This window comes from Furipterus horrens, unplaced genomic scaffold, assembly GCF_987537825.1.
Source record: "Furipterus horrens unplaced genomic scaffold, mFurHor1.1.pri manual_scaffold_2, whole genome shotgun sequence".
NCBI classification, from domain to species: domain Eukaryota; kingdom Metazoa; phylum Chordata; class Mammalia; order Chiroptera; family Furipteridae; genus Furipterus; species Furipterus horrens.
The window spans coordinates 144,274,716-144,292,865 of record NW_028327172.1 but is presented as its reverse complement, the minus strand read 5'-3'; the positions used below and the strand labels follow the sequence as shown (position 1 = coordinate 144,292,865).

General features: G+C 36.9%; 1 protein-coding gene across 1 annotated transcript in view; it reads right to left on the bottom strand.

The window, feature by feature from the left end:
• Window positions 1-18,150, bottom strand: part of MRC1 (mannose receptor C-type 1) — an 85,798-nt gene that overhangs the window by 27,521 nt on the left and 40,127 nt on the right. The window contains exons 11-18 of the mRNA XM_090266570.1: window positions 17,760-17,908; window positions 15,333-15,532; window positions 12,789-12,916; window positions 12,225-12,312; window positions 10,897-11,041; window positions 2,886-2,927; window positions 1,480-1,643; window positions 415-482 (exon numbers count right to left, since the gene is read on the bottom strand). Coding sequence (XP_090122696.1) covers window positions 415-482; window positions 1,480-1,643; window positions 2,886-2,927; window positions 10,897-11,041; window positions 12,225-12,312; window positions 12,789-12,916; window positions 15,333-15,532; window positions 17,760-17,908 — 984 coding nt within the window. The remainder of the gene's footprint in view (window positions 1-414; window positions 483-1,479; window positions 1,644-2,885; window positions 2,928-10,896; window positions 11,042-12,224; window positions 12,313-12,788; window positions 12,917-15,332; window positions 15,533-17,759; window positions 17,909-18,150) is intronic.

Sequence of the window (18,150 nt, the reverse complement as noted above, 5' to 3'; positions counted from 1 at the left end):
CAGTTTTTCAAAGTTGTGATGTGAAAGTAGTGAGTGGGGCAACATAAAGGACCCTTTGGTTCTATGCACCAATGAGTCCAAGCAGGAATCATAACTTTACAAATAAATTCAGTATTCATATGTATATAATACATCTCAGTAGATGACTTACTAACAGGTGATGGCATTCAAAAACAAGGATAGCTGAAGCTTTGCAAGATTAAATCTGATGAGTCATTTGAGAATTAGAATGCTGAAAATATTTAAAAGAATTGTTTTTTTTAATTCTTTTTGGTTTTCTTAAAGATGCTTTTTAGTTTGAGAACCCTGGAGGATTTTTTTTAAGTGAACTAATCAAAATAAATTTCTCAAAATAACTTAGGTGTTTATGAGATCACTATCTTAAGCAAAGTTATTTTATTTTGATTTACTTACGCAAACTTTTTATCCAAGCTGATTAATAAACCAATAAAGTATGCTGGCTGTACATCATTCTTGTTTACCTAAAACATAGAAGTTTACATATAGTTTAACCTATACTTACATAAAGAGCAAATTCTTAAATAAACCAATATATTTATAAGACAGACTATTTGAGACTTTCTAAGAAGGGATTTTGTACCAATTTTGTGGTATTATTCAACATTGTTTTTCACAGAAATAAAAATAAAAATATGTACATTAAGTAACAACCTGCATTTATAAAACACATATCTAAAGTCACTATCTATAATATTGAATGTCTATTGTTGAAGGCCATCTTCAAAACAAAGTCGCCATTTGCGATTATGCATCTAAGGGAAGACTTTTTCATCTACCTATATATTTGTGCATTATTAGGAAGTATCCTGAGAATTTCAAACACTCTACTACCTTTGTAATCAAATGAATTTTTATTTCTTTACTACTGTTCACCTATTTTCTGCTCTTTCTCCTACCCCCTTTCTGGCAAAAACAAGAATGCCATAAAGATTTTTAAAGAGAAAGAGTGAGCCAAGCACTCTTGGAAAACAATAAATTACACCTTCACTGTTGGCCGACAATTTTGGTACAACCAAGAAAGATTTTTGATATGAATAATCAAGCTGTCTTACGTATTAACGAACAATTTGGTCCAACAAACATAGATTTTTAAATTAACAATCAACCTGCACCATACACAAAGGCTTAATTAATATGAACAACCAAGTTAGGAATTACAATCTTTGAAAATCAAATTAGTGAACTAAAAGCCATGAAGTATGGGTCCTCACAAAGCCCAGACCACAAACTGTCTCTGGGTTCTGTGATTCTGCACTGAACATTCAATCAATCAGGTCACTCACTTCTGTTATGCCCAACATCCATCCCCCACCACTCTGGGATTTACATCTTTACCCCTGACCTTAGAAGGTGCAAATTTGCACATAATTTGACATTGCACCACAAGTACCAATTGTAGACATTATCTTTGCTTTATCTCATGTCACTGGTCCATTCTTAAATTAATCATTGTCTTACGTATTTCCATAGAAACTTCTTTTCAGTTTCACTTTGAATAGAAACAAGATCACCAAAATTCCTCTTGCAAAATCCTCGTGCATTGTCCATGTTTTCCTTCTCTTTGCTAAAATAATACTGGTAGTCTTTGTAAATGACCCACCCATCTTCAGTGACTGGTGGATCTGCAAAATTCATGAAGAACAGTAACAAATTTTACTTTGGTGAATTCAACAATTTGGTATGTATGGTCAACAAAGATGAAAATGATACAGATTACCTGTATCTGCAGTATCTGCAACTTTGAGAGGCCAGAATAAGCAGGATGCTTATGCCAGATACAGACTGAATAACCTGAGGCCAAATTGCCACTTTCCACCAACTCTGTAAAAACTCACAAATTCTCCTCCCAACTAAGTTTCATGTATCTCTGTTGGGTAACAGAACTCCCAACATTACTTTCATCAAAAGGATCACATAGCTGGAAGGATTTACTTCCATGCAACATGATGTTCTAGGTTTAGGGAGTGGAGGCTGTGAGAAGGCAGCTTTCATCCTAATATAACAAGGAACTTGTAACAGATGGACAAAGGTGCTTCAGTGTATCATGGGAGAACCAAAGAATTCACAAACCAGGAGGGCTGCTAAGGCTTCTGTGATTCTGTGTTGTCCTAGACTGCATAAAAGCCCCCAAAGCTATCTAGATCCTAATCTCTGGAATCTGTGGATGTTACCCTATAAAAAACAAGGCACTAGGTAGATGTGATTAAATTAAGGATCTTGAGATGGACAGACTGACTATCCTAGATTGTGTGAGTGGGCCCTAAATGTAATCACAAGTGTCCTCATAAAGGGAGGCAGGGAAGATGTGACTACAGGAGAAGAAAGCAATATGACAAGTGAAGCAAGATGCCATATTGCTGGTTCTGAAGCTGGGGGAAGGGCCATGAAACAGCAAATGCAAGTAATGCAGCCCTAGAAGCTGGTAAAGGCGAGGAAATTGATTGTTCCTTTGAGCCTCTGAAGAGAGCATGGTCCTGCTGATACCTTGATTTCAGCTCAGTGAAACTGAGTTCATATTTTTCTCCTCTAGAACTGTAAGGGAACAAATGGCTCTTACTTTAAGCTATCGAGAAGTTTGTTACAGCAGCCATAGGAAACTAATATATGTGCTGAAGAAGAAAATGTATGCCCTTGGATTTGGTTCATTAACCCTGAGAAATTGTGCTAACAATTGCCTAATGTTTGAACTCATCAGCATCTGTCTGGAGAGAAAGATCCAAATTTCTGTGAGATTCTCAAAGCTATTAAGAACTGCTCTCCACCTTCTTAAAGCGAGTATTTTTTTCATTGGCAGGGGAAAAAGGGGAAAAGGGCTATTGATATAGAAATCAGAAAATAAAATAAAATAAAATAAAAACACCTACTGTCTTCAGGAGCTGGCGTTGGTTCAGGTTTTGGTGTTTGTCCTGTAAAAAAAAAAAAATAGTGTAAATTATGCTGCACTTGTGCTATTACATTTTCTTCTACTTTCACTACTTTCATGGGTTAATATAGCTAAAAACTTGGTTGTTCTCTTTTTCCTCCCTCCTTCCCTATCACTCTCAAACGTTCCTGTCATGCTATCGAGGAGAACAAAGAAAAACAGAAGTAGGAGTTAAGGATAAACAAAGTAGGTACAATAATAGCCACCAAAAACCAAAAAGAGAGTAATCAGGCATAGCAAGCAGTGTCATGTAAAGGAAAGAAAAGAACACAAGTTTTGAATCAGAATGCTTAGGTTCAAATGAGACCTGGGTTTAAAATGCTACCCGAGGAGATCCACAATGGCGGAGGAGGAAGCTACACTAACCTCCTCCCAGAACCAATCTGGAATTACAACTTAATTGTGAAGAAATAATCCAGAATAACCAACTGAACACTAGCTGGAAAGGAGCTGTATAATCACAGACAAGCAGAAAAGGCTGCTTCATCACAATGTGACCGGTAGGAAGTGCAGAGATATGAAAGGGCTGACTGGGCTCCCACACGTGGCAGTTAAAGGGACTGAGAAACAGCTCAGCAGCTGGGGCTTCCCCCTGAGAAGGGCAGGATCTAAACCCCCAACTAGGCCTCCCAGCCTGCAGCAACAGAGCAGAGAGCGGAAAGTAAAATAGCATGCAGCTGTGAAAAGTGAAAAGCCACAGGTTTGGTGTTTTTTGTTTTTTGTTTTTTTTTTTTGCTGGCCTGAAAGAAATGGCTGGAAAAAAAGAGCTCTTAAAGGGATCTGGTACAAAAATTTATTGGCACCCAGTTACCCTGGGCTCAAGCAGAGGGAGACCGGAGAGGACTAGAGATGCTTAAGGAGAGTTTGGGGTGCTGGCTTTGAGGAGAACACTGGGGGAACAGCTGACCATGTCCCAGTGCTGACTCATTCCCTGTGCGGCAGGCAGACCACTCACCTCCAAGTGGCATCAGCTTGAGTGGAAGCAATAGCCCCACCCACAGGAATTGATCTGCCCCACGCTCAGTGCTTAAGGCTGACGGCTGATCACAGATTAAATAGATTAACAACTAAAGAAGACAGACAAAGGCAGTAGATCTCTGTTAGTCTCCAACAGGCTGCCTAGGCCCAGAATGGGACACAAACTGATGCCACCAGGGGCAGATCCAGCAAGTGCAGATCAATCTAAGAAGCAGAAACAAGAAGAGTCGCAAAACATGGGGAGACAGAGGAACAACCCCTCATCAAAATGAAAGGAGAAATCCCCAGAAAGAGTGCTAAATGAACTAGAGGAAAGCAAACTATCAGACATGGAATTCAAAATATGGATTACAGGGAAGCTCAATGAGCTCAGCGAGCTCAAAGAAAACTACAAAGAACTCCAGGGAAACTACAAGGAACTTACTGAGAATTACACCAGCATAAAAAACGACATAGAAGCTATCGATAAGAGCCAGGAGGAAATGAAGAATACAAGTTCTGAATTGAAGAACACAGTAGAAGGAATTAAAAGCAGGCTAGAGGAAGCAGAAGATCGAATCAGCAAGCTGGAGGACAACATAGAAAAAAATTCCCAGACAGTGCAACAAAATGAAAAAGGACCGAAAAAGAATGAAGAGGTTTTAAGAGAGCTGCGGGACAACATGAAATGTAATAATACCCATATCATATGAATACTAGAAGGAGAAGAAGAGGAACAAGGGATAGAAAACCTGTTTGAAAAGGTAATGACAGAAAACTTCCCTAACTTGATGAGAGAAAAAGTCACCCAAGTCCAAGAAGTGTGGAGGGTCCCAATGAAGATGAACCCCAACAGGTCCACTCCAAGACACATCATAATTAAAATGGCAAAACTTAAAGACAAAGAGAGAATCATAAAAGCAGCAAGAGAAAAACAATTAATAACATACAAGGGAGCTCTGATAAGGCTAACCGCAGATTTCCCAACAGAAGCACTACAAGCTAGAGGAAATGGCAAAAAATACACCAAGCAATGAAAAACAAAGGCCTTCAACCAAGAATACTCTACCCAGCAAGGCTCTCATTCAAAATGGAAGGTGAAAAATAAAGAGTTTCCCAGACAAAAGAAGCTAAAAGAATACAGTTCCATCAAACCAGCATGGCAATAGATGCCAAAGGGTCTGCTTTAAGAAGACGAAGAAACAGAGAGACAGAGAGGAATACAGGTACAAAGGGGAAAAATGACAATGAATAAGTACCTCTCAATAATAACCTTAAATGTAAGTGGATTAAATGTACCAATCAAAACACATAGAGTAGTTGAATGGATTAGAATGCATGACCCACATATATGCTGCCTACAAGAGACCCACTTCAGAACAAAAGATCTATACAGACTTAAAGTGAAGGAATGGAAAGAAAATATTTCCAGCATTGGACATGAAAAAAACAAAACAAAACACTGGGGTAGCAATACTTATATCAGACAAAACAGATTTCACAGCAAAGGCCATAAAAAGAGACAAAGAAAGACATTTCATATTACTTAAGGGAACAATCCATCAAGATGATACATTCCTTGTAAATATATATGCACCCAACATAGGAACTCCCAAATATATAAGGAAAATATTGAAGGACTTCAAGAAGGATATTGACAGCAACACACTCATAGTAGGGGACTTTAACACCCTATTGTCAACAATGGACAGATCTTTGAAGCAAAGAAACACAAGGCATATTGAGGCATTGAACAACACTTCAGATCAAATGGATTTAATTGATATATATAGAACTTTTCACCCCAAAGAAGCAAAATATACATTCTTTTCAAGTGCATATAGAACATTTTCAAAGATAGACCACATGGTAGGACACAAAACAAGCCTCAACAAATTCCAGAAAAATTGAAATTATGTCAAGCATCTTCTCAGATCACAATAACTTGAAACTGGAAATCAACCTCAAGGAAAAAAACTCAAAGACATTCAAACTCATAGACAATGAATACCATGCTTTTAATAATAAATGGGTAAACGATGACATCAAGGAAGAAATCAAAATGGTTCTGGGAACAAATGATAATGAATACACAGAAGCCCAAAGCCTATGGGATAGAGAGAAAGCAGTCCTGAGAGGAAACCTCATAGCAATACAGGTATACCTACAAAGAACAGAAGAATCTCAAATAAGAAATCTAACCCTCCAGCTACAAGAACTAGAAGAACAACTACAAACAAAGCCCAGAGTGAGTAGAAAAAAGGAAATCATCAAGATCAGACATAGAGACTAAACAAATGATTCAAAAGATCAATAAAACCAGGAGTTGGTTCTTTGAAAAGATAAACAAAGTCAACAAGCCTTTAACCAGGCTCATCAAGAAAAAGAGAGAGAGGACTCAAATAAACAAAATCAGAAATGAAAGAGAAATCACAATCAACACCACAGAAATACAAAGGACTGTAAGAAATTACTACAAGCAACTGTATAACAAGAAATTTGACAACATAGATAAAATGGACAAGTTTCTGAAAACATATAACCTTCCAAACTAAATCAAGAAAAGGCATAAAGCCTGAACAAATCTATAACAACTAGTGAAATAGAAGGAGTAATCAAAAAACTCCTGGCACACAAAAACCCTGGACCGGACAGCTTCACAGGTGAATTTTACAAACATTTAGGCAAGAACTAACGCCTATCTTTCTCAAACTATTCCAAAAATTCCAAGATGAGGGAAGACTCCCAAACTCTTTCTATGAAGCAAGTATTACCCTAATTCCAAAACCAGGTCAAGACACAACAAAGAAAGAAAACTACAGGCCAATATCACTGGTGAACATAGATGCTAAAATCCTCAACAAAATATTGGTAAACTGGATCCAGCAACACATTAGAAAAATCATACACCACGATCAAGTGGTTCATCCCAGGGATGCAAGGATGGTTTAATATTTGCAAGTCAATAAACGTAATACACCACATAAACAAAATAAAAAATGAAAATAACATGATCATAACAATAGAAGTAGAAAAAGCATTTGATAAAGTACAACACCCATTTATGATGAAAACCCTTAGCAAAATGGGTATAGAGGGAGCATATCTCAACATAATAAAGACCATATACAAGAAACCTGAAGCTAACATCATACTCAATGGGCAAAAACTGAAAGCATTCCCTCTAAGATAAGGAACATGACAAGGATGTTCACTCTCTCCACTCCTATTCAACATAGTCTTGGAAGTTCTAGCCACAGCAATCAGACAAGAAAAGGAAATAAAGGGCATCCAAATTAAAAAAGAGGAAGTCAAATTGTCATTATTTGCAGATGACATGATAGTGTACTCAGAAAACCCTATGGACTCCACCAAAACCTACTTGAACTAATAAGTGAATTTGGCAAAATAACAGGGTACAAAGTCAATATTCAGAAATCAAAGGCATTTCTGTACACCAATAAAATATCAGCGATAGAAACTAGAAGAAAAATCCCATGTACTATAGCAACAAGAAAAATAAAGTATCTAGGAAGAAACTTAACCAAGGATGTAAAAGACCTGTACTCAGAAAACTATGGAAGTATATACCATGTTCATGGATGGGAAGAATCAATATCATTAAAATGTCCATACTATCCAAAGCAATTTATAGATTCAATGCAATTCCTATTAAAATACCAATGACATATTTCACTGACCTAGAACAAATACTTCAAAAATTTATATGGAACCAAAAAAGACTCCGAACAGCCACAGCAATCTTGAGGAAGAAGAATGAAGTAGGAGGAATCATAATACCTGATATCAAACTATACTACAAGGCCACGGTAATCAAAACAGTCTGGTACTTGCATAAGAACAGACATATAGATCAATGGAACAAAATAAAGAGCCAAGAAATAAACCTAGGTCTATATGGTCAACTAATATTTGACAAAGAGGGAAGGAATATAAAATGGAGTGAAAGAGCCTCTTCAACAATGGTGCTGGAAGAACTGGGCAGGGACATGCAAAAAACAAAAAAAACGAAACTAGACCACCAACTTACAGCATACACCAACCAGAATAAACTCAAAATGGATAAAAGACTTAAATGTAAGACGTGACACCATAAAAGTCCTAGAGGAAATCATAGGCAGGAAAATTTCAGATATCCCACACAGCAATATTTTCACTGATATAGTTCCTAAGACAAGGGAATAAAAGGAAAGAATAAACAAATAAAACTACATCAAACTAAAGTTTCTGTTCAGCAAAAGAAAATATCAGCAAGATGAGAAGGGAACCAACCATATGGGAAAACATATTTGCCAATGATACCTCAGACAAGGGACTGATCTCCAAAATATATGAAGAACTTATATGACTGAACACCAAGAAGACAGACAACCCAATTAAAAAGTGGGCAAAGGACCTGAACAAACACTCCTCTGAAGAGGACATACAGAGGGTCCATAGGCATATGAAAGAATGTTCAACATCACTAGCCATCAGTTTTTACTTATGCAAATAAAAACCACATTGAGATATCACCTCACACCAGTCAGAATGGCCATCATCAACAAATCAACAAACAACAAGTACTGGGAGGATATGGAGAAAAGGGAACCCTACTGCACTGTTGGTGGGAATGCAGAGTGGTGCAGTCACTATGGAAAACAGTATGTAATTTCTTCAAAAAACTAAAAATGAAACTCCCTTTTGATCTAGCAATTCCACTGCTAGGTTTATATTCAAAGAATCCTGAAACACCAATTCAAAAGAACCTATGCACCCCTATGTTCATAGCGGCGCTATTTACAATAGCCAAGTGCTGGAAACAACCTAAGTGCCCATCTGTAGATGAGTGGACCAAAAAAATGTTGTACATTTACACAATGGAGTACTATGTAGCAGAAAGAAAGAAGGAACTCCTGCCATTTGCAACAGCATGAATGGAACTAGAGAGAATTATGCTTAGCAAAATAAGCCAGGTAACGAAAGACAAATACCATATGATATCACCTAATACCAGAAACTAATTAACAATAAAAACAAATGAGCAAATTGAACCAGAGACATGTAAACAAGGAGCAGACTAAAGTGACTAGGGGGGAGGTGGAAGAGGGGAAAAGCAGTAAAGAAGGGGGAGGGTCTAGTCAAAGAACATGTATAAATGACCCATGGACATGGACAACAGGGTGGGGACTGACAGTGGGAGAAGGGGTGGGACGGGTGGAGGGAAGCAATGGGGGGGAAAGTGGGACAACTGTAACAGAAAAAAAATTTTTTAATGTTTAATAAACTAAAATACAGGTAAACAGCTATAAGTTGGGAGAGAATGGAGTTAAGATGTTCTAAGATCTTTGTATTGTCCAGGAAGGGGTGTGCAATGGACCAAATGTTTGTCTCTCCCCATCCCCCAAAATTCATATGTTGAAACCCAAACCCCCAACATAATGGTATTAGGAGATGGGGGCTCTGAGAGGTAATTAGGCCATAAAAGTGGAGGCCTCATGAATGGGATTAGTGCGCTTATAAAAGGAACCTCAGAGAGCTCCTTTGTCCTGTCCGTCTTGTGAGGACACAACAAGACAACAATCTGCAACACATAAGAGGATCCTCACTAGAACACAACTATGCTGGCACCCTATTATCATACTTCTAGTCTCCAGAACTAGAAGAAATAAATTGTGAGAAATAAATTTCCATTGTTTATAAGAAAAAAAAATGCTACCCTTAATTCTGTCAAGATCTAGGAAGGAGAAAGGAAAATAAGCAGACAGCAACAGTGTCTCTAGCAGTAGCACTGGGACAGTGGCAAGGTTTCCCAACAGCAGAGGGCGATGTGGTTCCATTTATCTGTTTACAAAGTCAAGTTGTATATTTTTGTTCAATGGTGGATCTATTTGCTTGTTTGTTTGTTTTTTTTGTAGTTGTTCTTTGTTCGTTTGTTTTTGTTTTGGTTTTGTTGGGGGTTTTTTAATATAATAGTCTGGTCCTAGCCCGCATGGCTTAGTTAGTTGGGCATCATCCATAAATCAAAAGATCGTGGATTTGGTCCTGGCTGCTGTGGCTCAGTGGATTGAGTGTCGGCCTGCAAACCAAGTGTCCATGGTTCAATTCCCAGTCAGGGCACATGACTGGATTGCATGTCAGGTCCCCAGTTGGGGGCACATGAGAGGGAACCACACATTGATGTTTATCTCCCTCTCTTTCTCCTTTCCCCTCTCTCTAAAAAAAGATAAATAAAATAAAATAAAGTAACCTTGAAAAAAAAAATTATGGATTTGATTCCCTGTCAGGACACATGCCTAGGTTATGGGTTTGGTTCCTAGTATGTATTAGAGGCAACCAATAGATGTTTCTCTCTCACATCAATATTTCTCTCCTTTTCTCTCTCTCTCTTTCTTCCTCTAAGGTCAATAAGTGTGTCCTTGGGTGAGGATTAAAAACAAAAACAAAAAACAAGACTGAATCCTCTGACCTCCATGTCTGAATTGGCTACATGGAACGTTCTGAATCCAGATCATGACTGGTAGCATGTGTTATTTTTTGACCATTAGTAGCATGGTATTTGTCCTTTGTGTTAAACATTTCCTTGAGAAATCAAAACTTAGAATGTTCAAACTTAGAAAATTTTTTCACCTATTGGATGACTAATGTAGGTCAAAGGGTGACAACTCCAAAAAAGAAATGTCATAGTCATTGCTATGCTCACAGGCTAGAACACTCCTACCACTACAGAAACTGAGCCAGAAATCACAGCTCATGGGAACTATTTCGGAGGACGTGACTCTAGTCTAGGATTCCCGGGTGGCCTTTTGATCTTCTGTCCCTTCGGAACATTTATCTATGTTCAACAACTTCATTCTCATCCTGTGAAATGATGGCTCCTGCCAGTTCCTTTATTTATAATTTTGTTTGTTTGGTTCCACTAATAAAGGGAAGATTTGGGATGTCAGGAGGTTAGTCCTTCAAGTTAAGATAAAGGAAAGCACAAGTTATCATACCTTTAGGTATCTGGCAGATCCAGTTCTTAAGATGTTCACAGTTAATGTCATTCCAGTACATAGGAGGGTCACCTTTCAACTCTCCACAGTATTCAGTATTTCCATGATTATTAGGTTCTCCCAAAGCCCAATTTTCATAGGAAACCTATGTTAGAAAACATCATATACCAACCATTTATATCAGGTCAGTGCCAGTCTTTTACCCAAACAGGAAAGGAAAAATATACTTACATTTTTAAATCCATTTCTTTTTTTTCACCATAGCTTTGCTTTGAAAGCAAGATTGATAAACATAGTAGGAAAGAGCTTTTAATACATGGAAACTTTTGAAGTTGAGTAGAGTATGCTATTGATTATTATAAATTCTTTTTTACTCTCATTTAAAAAATGACCACAAAAATGGGATTTATATTGTATATCATAGGAAAAATTTGGCAAAGTGCTCCACTTATCAGTATTGGGAGTTCCTACACTTATAACACCTTCTTAAGAGAAACTATTTCAGTGGGATGTTGGAAACTTTCTCTATTAGATGGGGATCATAAAGAAATGCATTAGTTCTCTTTGCAAAAGAAAAATACCTATGACATATTACTAACAAAGCTACCAAATTTTACCAAAATGAACAGTGGAAACAAATGGGGGACTGGGTTTAGGTCCCCTGGGGAGTTTTCAATGTGGAATCATAATCTATAGGGTTTTGGACTAAGCATTATGATCTATTTTCCAACGATATAATATATAATATTCAAAAATCAATGGGACCATCAAATATACCGTCTTCTCCAAGTTCCTTGAAAAGTTGCTGGTGGGTGGTAAGAGGAGATAGAACTGAAATCACACAAAATCACTTCCTGTGATGACTACTGACCAAAATGTCAGCAAGTACAAGAGCCTCTCACTTCTCTATTCTCAGGAATGAAGAAGTCTGACAAAGACTATTTGTTATTAATGAAATATCAAAGGTTGTTACCAGATAATTGATCTATAAGAGGCTATAGAACACTCAATTTTTAAAAAGTTTAACTACTTTCATGCCAATTTTGCATGACAGAATGCAGATACTATTTTATATAAACTAGTAGAATGAGTTCTATAATTTCTTTTCCATCTGGTCAACATGGTTACACCTTGCGTGACTAGGAGAACTATAATGGGGCAGGGGCAGAATAATAATTCTAAAATAGCATTTTTTTTTCATAGAAAAATGTCTCTAGCTATCATAATAGCCAGTCTTACAAAAAAATGTGGATTAAGCTAAAGAAGAACATTAAAATAAATACTACATGGTAGAGGAAGAAAATGATATAGTAAATCAAATCACTCACAGGAGAACCATCACTCCAAGTAAAGCCCTCTGAAGGACTTCCATATGTCAACCCCAACCAAAACAGTTCATGGAAACTTCCACTAGTCCTGCAACACACAAGATGTAAAGAAAGCTTATGTGGGAAACAAGTTTGGTGACCTATGAGAGCTAATCAAATTTGCAAGTTGCCTCCAAATCAAAATCTAGTTAGTACACAGGTAAAGAGATTCAATGATTAAATATAAGCATTATTTAATAGATGTGCATTTTGGTATGACCCATAAATATCCTTAAAACGAGCCACCATTTGAGAATAAGTAATTTTAAAGCACTGAAAGATAGTCATTTAGTTACCCATTTAACAATATACATTAAGCGTCTTATAATTTTCCATTCATTGCAGCATTTATACTTATAAAATTAAGGTATTTAGAAGTAAACAGGATTAAAAAGTCCCCAGAGCATATCATATATGAACTCAAAGCAACACCATGAGCCAACAATTTTGAAAACAAAAGAATTTTTTCAACATCATTAGTACCACATAGACCAAAAAGAAGTATTATACAGAAAAGATATTTACGTTATTAATCGCCATATTATTTGCTGTTCCTCTTTATTATTGATACTCGCTAGATCTCCACCCAGAGCGCTACAGAAATCTCGAGCTTCGAACCATGTTTTCTTCTCATGTAATCCTTTTGTAAACAGCTAAAAATGAAATGGTTTCAGAAGTTATTTTATGCTGCATAGTTTATCAACTCAAGAAATAATTACTTACTTTTGATGAGATTTCCTTTAATAAAGAGCAAGACATTGCAATGCCCCCAAAATAATGTTAATTCTCTTGGTTAAAAATCAATCTATGAGTGAATATTTGGGTAACAAAATTTTGGGAGATGATTTTGTTGGGAACACCTTAAAAATGAAGTTATTTGATAGCACAGGAGAAGTTAGATTAAAATCTTAGAAGCTTTAGGCATATGGCTTAAGTGTACAGCTCTGTGTAGAAGACAGGATTAATGTGGTTAAGTGTGAAACGTAGCACTGAGATGGAAAAATAATTGGAAGAAACCTTGATACAGAGAAATTAAACATGAATAAAGAAAATTTTAAGGAAAATAGCTTTGCTACAATTGTGCCACCAATTGTTATGCTGTTAGGGTTAAACAATGAACCCCCTGGCAGTTTTCAACACTTTGCTGGTCGTGTCCTTCAAAACTGCTTTGTCTTTTTTCCTTATAGGTGTATATTTTCACAACTATTGGATCTCATACTCTGACACTCATCTGTCAGAGCATCAAAAAGGATGGGTTATAAGCTAAATTTGACTTAACAGGTTAATAACTTAGGAAATATGTCGTACTATCCAGAGGATTGCAGTGAAATGGAATCCACAGACAGTCTGGGAAACATCAGTACGCAAAGAATTAAGGCATTCATCGCCTTCACAAACTTTTATAATTTTCATTCATTTGTTTTTCAGGAGTTACGGCCCCATCATCCAAGGCTTGTGGAAAAAGGAATTTGCTTCCAAAAGACTGTGGCTGCCCAGCTGTCATCACGCAACCCAAGGCTACCTTCACCTTGACCCTAACTTGAGCTATCCGGACAAAGGTATCTTGAGCAAGTTTCCACTTAAGTAACCCTAAGACTCCTGTGACTACCTCAGCTTGCTAGACTGTAATATGAGATATTATTTTATTAAATTATTTACCATTAGCTAAATTTTATTAATAATTTCTATTTCTTAATCTATACAAAGATGGTCGATAGATTTTAAACAAACCCTACCCCAAGCACCTCTAAAACCACAGACATTTTAGTGAAGCATATCTGTAGATTTGTTGAACATACACCTAGATAACATCTCCTGGAACTTAGGTTCTCCTCCCAGCTCTGGAGAATTCTGCTGATTTTCTCTAAATCCTGCAACAAGGCTCCATAGCTTACCACCCTCAGGTGAATGACTGTGTATAAAATAAAACTGGCCTGGGAAGTATAGTAATCCAAAAGTTTCCCAGTAGCAAGAATGTCCAATCTTCTTTGTGTTTGTCCTCTATTAATTAATTTACAAACTCTCTCCTCTTTTAGTCCAATACATTCCTTTCTGTATAAATTATGCTTTTAGTCCAGAGTGGCTAACCTGGATTGGACAGTTCATCAGTCTCTACTGCTATTAATGGGAGTTTCCTACCCCACTAGCCATACCCCTCAAGTTAAGAGAAGATTAAGGAGCATCATTCTGACACACATTGATAATTGAAGTACTTCATCAACCTTGCCTGTCTTACAAGGCATGCCATGGCAATATGCCATTCACAGGATTAAATAACAGAGGTCCTAAGAGTGGAACTTTAGAAAATAATATTATAGATAAGTACATTTCTGCATTTGGCTAAAACTACCCTTCTCTAGAAAAAGCAAGACTTAAAGAGAACGGGGGAAAAAGACTCAATTAAATTCACTGGAGTGTTTGTTTGTTTGGGTGAACTTGACTACATAAGGAGAAAACATATGATCTAGCCTGGGTTGTATAAAATAATAGAAGCATATCAAATTGTCATTTAAAAGGCACTGAACAACCATGTGCTTCTTCCTACCCTGCAATGCCTCCATCTCCTGGGACATAATAACCAGGGGCTGAATCAGAACAATGGAGCGTTATCTTCAGCAGAGCCATGTGGCATTATTACAGACACATTTATCAATTCAGTTAACTAAAAGCTTGGTCTCTAGAATGGGACAAAAATAAGATGCAATGGGAAAGAATGAAGGGGAGCAAAAGTTTTCATTGAGATAAAAACAAATGAAAGTGTGGGGGAGAGGAGAGAGACAGAGAAAGGGGTGATGAAGGCAAAGCATGAGAAGAAAGTCCCTGTGAATTGTGTTTGTGCTGAAGTTACTTTTGTTGGTCTAAACGCAACTGGTCATTAGCATTCACCCAGGGAGAGCTCTTTAAAAATAAACGATGCTAGGTCCCCCTTCCAGATCAATAAAATCAGAACTTCTACTGGTGAAGCCTGAGCATGGTGGTTTTGGGTTTTGTTTTGTTTTAATTTCTTAGCGGATTCTTTAGGCTGCAACATATTCCACATTCTTTATTAGCTTTGCAATTGTGACTTACCTTGAAACACAAGCTTGTTTTACTGGCACTCTTCCAACCCTCTGGACATTTGGGTTCAGGTGTTGTTGTGGGCTCCGGTGGGCGAGTTACACCTTCTGCCCAGTGTTTGCACACAAATTTTGCCTTTTCTTCACATTTCAAGACATCCCATAAGCCCCCTGCAATCCCAGTTTTCATGGCAACACACCCTCGTTTTTTCCCTGCGTTAAACACATAAAGTAGAGTTCGCTTAACAGATGCTGCTGAAGGCGGGCATGCTCGTAGGGGACAATTCAAACGCGAGAGTCAGACTGTATGGTCAAACCTACACATGATGAGGAAATGAAGAGGAGAGGTCCTGTGACTTTTGGCTATTTACTTGTGCTCTTCTGAATTGTTATTTATCTTTTATTTGTGTGCACTATGTCCCCAACTCAATTATGATCTCAAAGGTCAGGGTTTTGATAACATTTTCTATTTCTAACATCTGGCAGGATGCCCCTCTTACAGACATTTAACAATACAAAAATTTTAGCATAATAAAATTTACTATCATGACAGAAATAGTAGTTCAGCATATCCTTCTTTTAAAAAGAAAATTCTTTAAGATCCTGTTTTTCCTAGGTTCATGTAGGTTTCTCAGAACAGAAGTTGTTCATTACAGACTTCAAAATAAGATATATCTTGAGCTAGAAATTTTAGTTTAGTTATTCAATCACTCTGAACTTGTTGCCTCATCTTAAAATGCAAATATCACTACCTACTTTACAGAGTTGTAATGAATTTTTTCATGGATAAAAAGTACATAAAACAGAATGAGGAATATATTAAGCTTAATAGCTTATAATTCTGTTTCACAGTGTGTGTTTCAAACAGTAATTACTTAAGACAGAGCTTTGAAAACAGTAGAATTCCTTCTGCTGAGATGAGGCCCTCTTTTATTATTATCCTTTTATAATTTGCAACAGCATAGATGGACCTGGAGAACATTATGCTAAGTGAAATAAGCCAGTCAGAGAATGACAAATACCATATGATTTTACCCATATGTGGACTGACTCTGATGAACAAACTGAACTAACAAGCAAAACAGACAGACTCATAGATAGAGAGCAGACTGACAGCTCTGGGCAAGGGGCAGTTAGGGGGGTGAAAGGATGGAGCAAAAAAGAAAAAGCACTCATGGGCATGGCCAGCAGTGTGGTGGGCAGGAGGGGTAGAGGTGGAAGAGGGTATAAGGAGGATAAATGATAATGGAAAAAAATACAATAAAAACATAAAGAGTAACTCTCAAAGTTCTGGGAGGTACATCTTTTCCAAAATATTTTCATTAAAATCCCTGATTCCCTATGGCTCCAGTTCCATCCATTTTTATTCCCTAAGGACATTCCAGGATTAATTTCCCCAAATCCTACAGCTGAATGAACACCATCAATAAAATTAAGGACTTCGTCATAGAGTAAGTATTACCAATCCTACCAATATATTTTTAAATTCTGTGCTCATCTCTTAATATATTGCCCAGCTATTTAAAAATCAACTGAAATCTTACTATTATTCAGAACATTCAATAATTAAATAAGAATCACATGATTCAAATTATTGATCTGTTTACAGTACTGATAGCTGAGAACACAAATTAAAAGAACTCCTGAAGATTAGGACTTGTTAGACTAAGCAGCGTATTCAATAACTTTAGATATTATTCCTCCTTTGGTTCCTTGCCCTGGGGATTGTCACACTGAATAAGGTCATGTGCTACAATATCAGTGTATAAAGAAGGCAGAAAAACTTTCAGAGCCTATTTCAGAAACTACTTACCAGGGAAACAAATCATCATTTAGTGGGAAGAATGTGGTGGTGCAAACAGCACAGATTTGGGAATTACACAGATTAGTCTAAATTCATGGTCAAACGATTCTTAGTCACATAAATTTTCTGAGTCCCAGCTTCCACATCTTTACAATGAAGATACTTAAACTTAACTTGAACGTTTCTTATAAGGATAAAATAAAACCCAACACACATAAAGGGCTAAACAGGGTGGCACATTCAAGATACAGAAATGAGTTCCACCTAAACACTACCAGCTCAAGCACACTGACATCTCTATTCATAGTTACATTGAAATGGTGTATACCCCTTCAGCAGAGTTTTAAGCTTTCAGGAATAAGTTACCCATTTGGAACATTTGTGCCCATATAGGATTTCGTAAATATTTTTCAAATAGAGCAGTAACCAATAACCTGGCAGTTTTCCTTGTTTTCTTAAGACCATTACAAACTAACTGAAAATTATTTTTTTAAAAAGAAAACCAAAAATAGAACAGAATACTGAAAGCACAATTAATTTACATAGTCATTTGGACAGGTACATAAGGAAATGACAGGATCTGCCTGATGGATATGCAAAATGAATACAAAGCTCAGACCGAAGCTCTTGACATACCTGGCATTTCCGTGTTCCAGTGAGTGAACTGGACTTGCTCCTCAATGGTCCACTGAAAGTTCGCTTTGTTTTGTACATCTGAAAGTCCTATCCAAAAGTATTTTTCAGGCCTCAAGCCAACCCAACTAGTTAGGAAGGCTTGTTCATATCTAAAAAGCAATAATAAAATAATTTTTGAAAAAATAATTACACTAAATTTTAGAAACATTTATGTAAATATTTCTAATTATCAACATGAAACATATCTCATTTCTATGTTTCATGATTTATGTGTTATTTATATTATGCAAATTTTCACTAAGGAAATGTGATCTTATGAAGGCAAAATACCACACAGCTAAGTGAATAAAATCATTAATATATACTCAAATCATTTCCCTCTATTCCTCAC